This window comes from Helicoverpa zea, chromosome 26, assembly GCF_022581195.2.
Source record: "Helicoverpa zea isolate HzStark_Cry1AcR chromosome 26, ilHelZeax1.1, whole genome shotgun sequence".
Lineage (NCBI taxonomy): Eukaryota > Metazoa > Arthropoda > Insecta > Lepidoptera > Noctuidae > Helicoverpa > Helicoverpa zea.
This window is the reverse complement of record NC_061477.1, coordinates 1,437,038-1,447,621: the sequence shown is the minus strand read 5'-3', so window position 1 is coordinate 1,447,621 and position 10,584 is coordinate 1,437,038. Positions and strand designations below refer to the sequence as shown.

The 10,584-nt window shown below is 37.5% G+C and overlaps 1 protein-coding gene across 1 annotated transcript; it reads left to right on the top strand.

Moving 5' to 3' along the window:
- The first annotated feature begins 1,143 nt into the window (after positions 1 to 1,143).
- Positions 1,144 to 2,070, top strand: LOC124642871. Its single transcript, XM_047181622.1, has 3 exons — positions 1,144 to 1,206; positions 1,693 to 1,947; positions 2,053 to 2,070. The coding sequence occupies exons 1-3, from the start codon at positions 1,150 to 1,152 to the stop codon at positions 2,068 to 2,070; spliced, it is 330 nt and encodes a 109-aa protein (XP_047037578.1). The 5' UTR covers positions 1,144 to 1,149.
- The last annotated feature ends 8,514 nt before the right edge of the window (positions 2,071 to 10,584 follow it).

Here is a 10,584-nt window from a genome sequence, read left to right as displayed (position 1 = left end):
ACGACAATGACTTCAATTAATTTAAGATTTTACCGTGAATATAGATGGATGTAGATAAATATTAAATTATAAAATGTCTCTTTCCAAAACACTCTTTTCTACTAACTACTACATAAGAAAAACGTTGTTTATTGCAACCCAGAGCAAAACGTTTCGTTACTTGCAGAAAACTGAAACTTTTGAAGTAGATATAAAAAATAGAATTATTCATCTTATTACATAGGTATGCCGAAAGCGTGAGATTTCTCAATGTTTACGAGTTTCAAATGTGATATTGCGTCAGATATGACTGAGCTTTTATTTTTAGATATCAACATAAAGCATAAGTGCGCTAGGGGTGATGAGCACTCTGATAATACTAAACTTCCTTCTACTGAGTAGGTATGGTCCTCGCGTGTTCTTGAAAATAAGTATCAGCCAAATAGCAGTGGTCAGGGGCCGGGGACTATTTACCTATAACTACCCACTCTGCCATCTGCCATTACAATAAATAATTAAGAAGAAATAAATACGTGTTTTATCTCCTGAGAAAGCCACATTGTTTTATAATGCCGAATATCTAACAGCCTACAAAATATAGCCATAGGTAATTCCAAAAAAGGCCCAGCAGTAAACGAACAACATTGCTGGGGCGAGATTCTGCCAATTTTACTTAAACGACATACGATTCACACCCGACTGAGATCCAATCGGAACTCAATTACAATTAAAGATAATGTGCCATTCCGCTATTTTTACTTTTAAACAAACATTTTCATCCATTTCTGTGATTCAATAATGAATCGTATTGTCTGCAAATGATTTACGATTGCAATATCTATGATTGTAGAGCAAACTACCGTATAGACCAAATGGCAGACCAATCGCAAACCAATCGAATGTCATTGGAATAGGATTGGTCTTTTATTAGTAGCAGAATGCCCGATATGGTTAAAACTGCTATTGCGATTCAATTTTGACATCATTAACTTAGGAGAAACGGGCTCCTGTATGAGAAACGAAGTCCCTTTAAATGATAGGTAACGCTACTGAAACCAACTTACAGCTTATGATCAACATAAAAACAACTTCAATTAACATTTTCTAATCGAAAATTGCATTAAAATTTTATGGCTCCCCGACTGCATATAGCAGTTACCTTTAGGTGTCATGAGGTGTTTTTTCGTTATTTTTATACTTTGTTTCATACGAAGATTTACTGATGGGGTAAGTCCCTTTCCTAATAGGTGCCTACACTATCTATATCTCGCGTTTACACCCACTTGCTTAAGGAACTAACTACTCCTTACACCTGTCTATTAAAACTATCCAGCTTGCAGCTGCGTATTAATCTAGACTATCAACTGCCTCTTACCAAAAAGAGTTCATCCATTAGCGCGAAAAAGTAACAAATACACATTCCCACCCATCTCCTTTTTTTTAACGACGTCAAAATTCATAAAATGACTCCTCCCGCTGTGGGTTAGCAGCGGTGAAGGAGTGTCAGACTCACTGACTAAAAACCGTCGTGTTCCGTCGCAGGCCTTTTATGAACCAGGGCAGGGCCGCGGTAAGTCTTTCGAACAATCCCGCAGCCACCTTCATAGAATCATGATTCCTTTCATTAGGACCTGTCACCCTAACTTTGGCATCAATCAGAAAATATTTAAGTACAAGATAACCATTTTTTTAAATGCATTCTTTTTAATATAGCAATATCTCTTGGAAGACCGTGCTGACGACTCTGATAACAATGACATAGTCGTTCTAGAAGAGAAAGTTAATAACGATTCAGGGGACGGGACACACGATGCAACATTTCGAGGAGACGAAGAAGATGATGATGAGAAAGATGAGAAAGACGTGACGAATGCTAAGGACTCGTCTTTAGAAGCTAACACGGAGGCTCCCCAATCAGACGAAGAGGGCAAAGGAGCCGTGCTTGAAAAGGATAAGAAAGTATTTTCGGTAAGTAGGTGTAGACTAGAGTTAAAGATCTTTTCATCCCACCATCTCGGAAAGAGTAGTTTTACCCTTTGATCTCTGAGCGCAAAAGCAGTTTATGTCCTCTAGACCGGCAAAGTGATTTGAATTTAGAACATCGTGTGCAATACTCCATTTGTGACAATCTTGATAAGACTTTTGAAACAAATACATATTAAACAAATAAAATATTGCTTTAAAATATTATTCAATTAATTAAGTAATTTTTATTATTGTTTTAACATAGATTTTTAACCTCGTTTCATTTTTAAACTGAGTTTTCAAATAAATGAACTTTAATAGGTACTTCTTTTTAATTTGATAGGTACTCATACGTGCGCGCCATTTTGTTTTTTTTCCTCGATGAGGTGGGATGAAAAGTTACGTTTGCACTCGAGTGCAAAGATTTTTCACCTTGTGCTCTTTTGATTCCCTCGCTATCGCTCATGATTCTAATTATTGAAACACTCGCTACGCTCGTGTTTTCGATTTTAGAATCCTTCGCTTGCTCGGTCATCAAAATTGAGCCCGCGGTTAAAAAGCAACTTTGCACTCTTGTATAACAAATAACAATTTAACTAGCTTCTCAACATCAACAGATTCCTGAAAACCATAAACGTACCTCTAGTAACATGCCCAATACGTTAAAAAAGTAGTAGTAGGGGAGCCCACGAGGCTAAATGGGGATTTACTCGAGCGTCGTAGAAAGCTATTGGGATGCAAAGCTTAGATGATAAGAAGAAAAAAATGTTATATGATATATACCTTTACATCGGTGGGGGAAGCGGCTATAGATTTTTAAATATATAAAAAAAACTGTTGCATAGACATCCTCGAGCGCATCAGATATTGATAGCATCAATGCCCTACGTATTTTTAATAATGTACGTATGTTAATCTGATCGTTTGCATGATGCGGGTGGTTGTATTTAAGGGTTGAAAATGAAAAAAAAAAAAATCGAGCGCGTCAGATTTTCTAAGGGAGTGTTAAGTCCACCAAAAAAAAGCTCTCATTCACTAATCTGACGATTTCGATGGGATACAAACTCGCGGCCATTTTCATAATGTGCAAAAAAAAATCGCCATTTTGAAATACTCAAGCGCGTCAGATTAAAATATATTATTATATGGTTCATCTTTATGTTCTAAACGTACTGTCTCATAATCTGACGATTATCTAGAGGGATTCGCCTGATCTAACAAAAAAAAAAATAGAAAAACGGTTCACTTTAAAGGCCATCCCTGCAACTTCCCGCTAATTCCATTCCTGGGCGCTTGAAATTGTACTTATGACATTTTTGAGCTCAAAATAATAATTTATGTGATATTTTGAGTTCGCTGAGTTCAAAGAAGTAATATTTCTATGCATTTGAGCTCTCTCAGCTCGAAAGTCTGATAAAAGTTTCATAGAACACTATTTTTGGAATTTCCAAACCGCAATAACTTTTGCTTGCGGAAATCGTCAGATTATATATTTTTCATTATTCTTGTATTATTTCCTTCAAAAAAAAAAAAAAAAATTAGCTACGCTCGAGAATGTCGAGATGACGTTTTTTTTAACAACTTTGTTGCCCTCCCCTTTTTTTACGTCACCCTCAAATTCACAGATTAGTGGAATATACACTTTTTAGGATGTAATTAACTCACCCTACCTTAATCTGACGCGCTCGAGAATTTCTGATGGTCAATTTTTTTTTACTAATCTGGATCCTGTATCCTTAACGGGCGGCCTTATATATGGGCCTCATGTTTTGTCAGGCAGACCCGCCGCTAGCTGTTTGTTCGCCCGCGTGCAAAACTGATTATGCCGACCTACGACTACATACATTTTGACAAAAAATATATAAGGGGGGGGGGGGAGCGGATCCAGGGAGTCCGGACCCCCCCCGCCAATTCATATCCATCTTACTTGTCCAACAGAAAAAAATATGTACATGCACCGCTCTGATTGCAGAAACCCCACCTACTTTTGGATAAATAACTATTGCAATACATAACATACATTACACATAACTTTTTATTTACTTGAAATGTTCAGAGTAACCTAAGCAGTCCTGGGTTAGCCCATAAGCAAACTAAGCAATTGCTTAGGGCATCAATGCAGTGCAATCATTACCCAAGTGTATTACCCCTATGTATTGAAAGATTGTGATTAACTTAAACTAACGCACTTAAATATCTATAACAATGTTTAAAGTCAGTAAAATATGTTATTTGGTGGGTTTCCCGTTGAAAACTTATAAGGCACATGTCATATGTAAGGAAGCGGAGCGAGCGCGAAAATTTTTTAGTCTAAGGACACAAAACAAATAAAAACCACTGTAAATTAACAAAGCAAAGTCAAAAAGTAAGATATGCACAAAAGTGAAGTGCAAAAGCCGCGAGCGAAGCGAGCGCGATTTTTTCCTTAGAGTTTTCATGAAGTAAACATATTATCATAAAAAATCGGTAAAAAAAACTTTTAAGTTAAACGGTTTTATATCTTATGTGCACTGAAAAATAAAAAAAACAGTTACTTACCTATAAACCTACGTAGGTGGTCCCGGTCATATTAGACTAAAATAAAAACGTGGGGCCCATTCCGTAACTATTGCTGTAATACTTTCTTCTAGCTAGAGGTATAATAGGTGTGGTTGCATCGACTTACTATAATTATAACTGGGGCCCGATTCTCCTAAGTTAATAATGTCAAAATCGAGTAGAAATCGAATCGCAATAGCAGTTTTAACCATATCGGGCATTCTGCTACTAATAAAAGACCAATCGCATTCGATTGACATTTGATTGGTGTGCGATTGGTCTGCTATTTTGGTGATTTTGGTCCATACGGTAGTTTGCTGTACAATCATTTTGCAATCGTAAATCATTTGCAGACAAAATGATTCATTATTGAATGACAGAAAAGGATAAAAACGTTTATTTCAAAGAAAAAATAGCGGAATGCCACATACCCTTCAATCGTAATCGAGTCGGGATCGGATCTCAGTCGAATCGAGTCGAACGTGAATCGTATGACGCTTAAGTAAAATTAGGAGAATCGCGGCCCTGGAGATTTTGACAATGAATAATCAGCCGTAGCGGCTTCATCAGCGAACGCCGAGCTCACGATCTACCAAAGTATAAAGATATGCTTTGCCATAAGTAGGATTTCAGAGGGCCCCACGTTTTCATTTTAGTCTAAGTTATAGGTAAGTAACTGTTTTTTTATTTTTCAGTGCACATAAGATATAAAACCGTTTAACTTAAAAGTTTTTTTACCGATTTTTTATTATCTAGTATTCTAGTTTTTAGTATTTAATGAAAATGCCTACCGAATATTCTTCATTCTATACATGGGTCAGCAGCGGTGAGGGAGTGCCAGACTCTTACTGACTAAAAACCGTTCTTTTTCGTCGTAGGCCTTTTATGTACCACGACCACGGTAACTCTTTAGGACAATCCCGCAGCCCAGGCAGGCCTTGGCCCTGTTGGGCCCCGTTGGGGTTGCTGACAGTATTCTACTTGATACCCATATTGAGGGGGTTGTGGAAAAATATGTAATCCGCCATTTTGTACCGGCAGTCATCTTGGATTTACAATGTTATTGATATTACTATATTGTATTGTCATCGGAATTAAAGGTGTGTACCAAATTTCAGATCAATCTGACAACAGGAAGGCACTGAAATTTCAATTTCTAAATTTGACCCAAGAATGAATAAATAATAAAACAAACGGGGTGAGCTAAATAAAACCGTTTAATAATAAAAAGCCATAACGGACGTGCGCGAAAAATGTTTTTTCGGAATTGAATGCCTCAACAATTAAACAAAGACAATATGCGACACCTGACATGGAGCCGCGAGCGCAGCGAGCGCGAATTTTTTTGGGGATGCAAAGGGTGAAACAGTCAAAATCGATAGGAGACGACCAAAGCTAGGGCGGCTTTTTCTGAAATTTTATTGGTTTAATTTTGCCGCCCCCTAAATAGCATTTGCCCCACGCTACGCCACTGGTTGATCTTAAATCGTTTTTAAGAATCTTTAATTTTGAAAATGTCCTTTCAACAGATGTACCTAACTGAAACCGGCAGTGTAAGTAATATTCTTAGCGCTATTGCTGTGTTCGGAAATATTGAAATCAAATCATTAGTAAAAAGATATTGTATTTTTTAAATATTAGATAGATAGATAGATAAAACATTTATTCAGACAAACAAAAAGACACCACAAAGATACACAATAAGAAAAATAAAACAAAACAAGAAGTGGGTAGAAAGAGAAACATAAAATATGAAATACAATCAGAGATTAACGGCGCGCTGCAGTGTCTTACGTTTGCACCGAATGGGAGTCCAACTCAGCATGTGTCAGGTAGAATACCTGACGCTGGTATTCTGCTGGATCCCTAAAAATGACGCACGGACGTCGAGTAGACTATTGGTGTGTGTGCTGTGTGTATTTGAAGTGTTTTATGTTCTGTGTATGTGTTGTGCTTGAATGTGAACTATGATTATTACGTGATAACTCGCTAGATTTGCCGCCCCCTAGGACGTGCCGCCCGCGTGCTGTGCACGCGCTGCACGCCCGCTTACGGCGGGCCTGTGTGGAGGTACTTAACCGGGTACAAGGTGTCCCCCTGTATATTAATCTGCCGCGCTTTAGTAAATCCCGAAATCCCCGCTTGGGCTCCTCTACTATAGGTACAGCTCAAGCAAGGCTTGGTAAAGTGCCTACAGAGCACAATGGATAAGATAGGCTTGCTCTTAAATCGTGTCATTCGGTCGGACAGTCATCGTTGTCGTTCTAAACCGCGTATTTGTAAAGAAATCATCATCAGCCTTTTTATCGTCCCACTGCTGCACAGGCCTGGGACCCGATTCTCCTAATTTTACTTAAGCAATATACGATTCATATTCGACTCCGATCCAATCACGACTCAATTACGATTGAAGCGTATGTGGCATTCCGCTATTTTTTCTTTGAAATAAACGTTTTTATCCTTTTCTGAATTCATTTTGTCTGCAAATGATTTACGATTGCAATATGATTGTAGAGCAAACTACCGTATAGCCCAAAATCACCAAAATGGCAGACCAATCGCAAACCAATCGAATGTCGTTGGAATACGATTGGTCTAATATTAGTAGTAGAATGCCGATATGGTTAAAATTGCTATTGCGATCATGTTGCGATTCGAGTTCTATTCGATTTTGACATTATTAACTTAGGAGAATCGGGCCCCTGCTCTTACACAGAGAAGGATTAAGCGACTTTGAACGGTTAAAGAAAGAAAAACCCTTAAAACAACGTAAGATGGGACCCTATTGTTTTCGCTCCGCTGTCCGCCCGTCCGTCCGTCCTTCCGTCCTGGGCCCCGATTCTCCTAATTTTACTTAAGCTTGGTGTAACCTTGGTGCATTTTTGTCATACCTAAATGCTTGTCAATACAACACTATCAGAAATGCCAATGGAAAATTATTAGACCTGGCCATAAGTAATAACGTATGTTCTGTTATTCCCGCCACCGACTGTTTACTGAAACTTGACAACCACCACCCACCGTTCTGTGTTTTAGTACCACATAAATTGCTCCATTCAACTATGATTCGAAAGCCTATCAAAAAATTTAATTATTATAAAGCGGATTATGAGAAAATAAATGAAGAATTAAGTAAAATTAATTGGTATGAGCAGATTGCGTTAATACAATCTGTAGATGAGGCAGTTAATAGATTTTATAACATTATTTTTAGCTTAATAAAATCTCACGTTCCTTTAGTCAACTCAAAATCCCCAAAATTCCCGATGTGGTTTTCTCCATCCCTGGTACATATGTTTAAAAATAAAGCTAAAGCGTGGGTAAAATGGAAAGTATACCATAATATCTCTGACTATGAGCAGTTCTCGCTATACAGATCTAGATTTAACGCTGAGTGCAAAGCCTGCTACAAAAAATATATGGATTCGGTTGAGGACAGCATTCGTAGCAATGTGAAATATTTTTGGACCTATGTTGCTAATCGGAAATCGTGTGGCAGCGTTCCTTCAAACGTGAAATACGGAGACAATGTTTCGGATAACCCTGAAGAAATTTGTAACTTCTTTTCTGCTTTTTTTGAGTCCGTCTATGAAAAACCGTCCACGAAAAATGTACCGTTGGGAGTGAATTCTGCTGAGCATAATTGCGTATTCAATAGGATAGAGTTGAGCACGCAGCAGATATTGAAGGCACTTAAATCTTTAGACGCCACAAAGGGTCCGGGTCCTGATGGTCTCCCAGTTGGTTTTCTTAAAGCAACGGCAGAAAACATTTGCGCTCCTATAAGTATCTTGTTTAATAAGTCACTGGCGCAGGGAATTTTCCCCGAAATATGGAAGAGTGCGAATATAACACCAATCTATAAGTCAGGCTCTAGACATGATGTGGAGAACTATCGTCCTATATCCATTATTTCAGCCCTGCCGAAACTATTTGAGAGATTAGTCCACGATACAATATATCCTGCTCTTCATCATAATATAATACATCAACAACATGGATTTGTCAAAAAACGGTCAACAACAACAAATTTGATAGCATTTACGGATTATCTTTTTAATAATATGGACTCTCGTATTCAAGTGGATGCCATTTACACTGATTTTCGAAAGGCATTTGACAAGGTTGATCATGAGTTGCTACTGGAAAAAATTTCGTTTAATGGCATACGTGGTGATTTGCTCCGATGGTTCTCGTCGTATATTAAGAACAGAACTCAAAGGGTGGTTATTAATGGATTCAGATCAACTACTGCAATAAGCGTGAGTTCTGGTGTGCCTCAAGGCTCGATTTTGGGACCCTTATTATTTGTTTTATTTATAAATGATATCAGCACTTGTTTTATAAATTCCAAAATCCTGCTGTATGCCGATGATCTAAAAATTTATAGACCCATTACAAAACTCGAAGACAGTAAATTATTACAGGACGATTTGGATCGCTTTAGTGAATATTGCAGGCGTAACAAACTACAATTGAGTGTACCTAAATGCTGTTGTATTAGTTTTACGAAAAATAAGAATGCTATTGAATACACGTACTCTTTGGACAACAGCATATTATCGAGGATGTCACTTGTTCGTGATCTCGGGATCCTGCTTGACGATAGACTTCACCTAGATTCCCACATTAATAAAATTGTTAATAACGCATTTCGTATGTACGGCTTCGTGATGAGATCTGCGAAGGAGTTTGTTCGACCCTCCACTTATTTATACTTGTATCAGTGTTTAATAAGATCTCAACTAGAGTATGCAGTGCCGGTGTGGAATCCCTTTTACAATAAATATTCAGAACTTATAGAAAACGTCCAAAAAAAATTTATAAAAGCCATGCATTATCGTTGTTTTCACACAACAGTGTCATACGATCAATTACGTAGAAAGTATGAATTGCTTGACTTGAAGTCGAGACGTACTCTTCTAGAGACTGTATTTTTGTATGATTTGTGTAATAATGTTTATGATTGTATCGATATTCGGAACAAAATCTGTTATATTGTGCCTAGAACGACTGTACACCGTAAGGTTCGTACGCGGCCACCCTTTGCTGTTACCTCTTGTCGAAGTAACGCAGGTTTGCGCGCACCTTTGCGTCGACTTACTGGCAATTACAACAAGTACTTCCCGCATGTTGATATGTTTTGTCTATCGGCCAGTCAATTCAAAAATATTATAAAGAAGACAGTTAGTCAATAAAAACCAGTATTTTTTATCTATAAGTATAGTATAGTATAGCTTTTAGGTTCATATTTTTTAATAACTGTTAGCAAATAAGCCTGTTTAATGTATTTTGTGGAAAATGTCGTTGGTAACACATTTGTTCATAATTGCTTGTATTTACCTATATCATGTCAAAATGTAATGTGTCACTGTTTTTTTTCCCAAATAAATAAAATAAAATAAAATAAAATAAGCGTCATACGATTCACGTTCGACTCGATTCGACTGAGATCCGATCCCGACTCGATTACGATTGAAGCGTATGTGGCATTCCGCTATTTTTTCTTTGAAATAAACGTTTTTATCCTTTTCTGTCATTCAATAATGAATCATTTTGTCTGCAAATGATTTACGATTGCAAAATGATTGTACAGCAAACTACCGTATGGACCAAAATCACCAAAATAGCAGACCAATCGCACACCAATCAAATGTCAATCGAATACGATTGGTCTTTTATTAGTAGCAGAATGCCCGATATGGTTAAAACTGCTATTGAGATCATATTGCGATTCGATTTCTATTCGATTTTGACATTATTAACTTAGGAGAATCGGGCCCCAGGTGACGGCTGTATCTCATGATTCATGAACTACACGGTTCATGAGTCATGAACCGTGATAGTTACAGCGCTGAAATTTTCACAGATGATGTATTTCCGTTGCTCAACAACAAATACTGAAAACTAGAATAAGAGAAACATTTTGGGGGCTTCCATACAACAAACGTGATTTTTTTGCTCATTTTTGCCCTTCGTGCGCGATTCTGGCTCGCACTTGGCCGGTTTTTTTTACAGTATTTTGTAAATTTCTAAAGAAAGCGTACCTAACTACCTTTAACATTAGCCATAATATTCTTTGTTTTCTCAGGATACAGTACA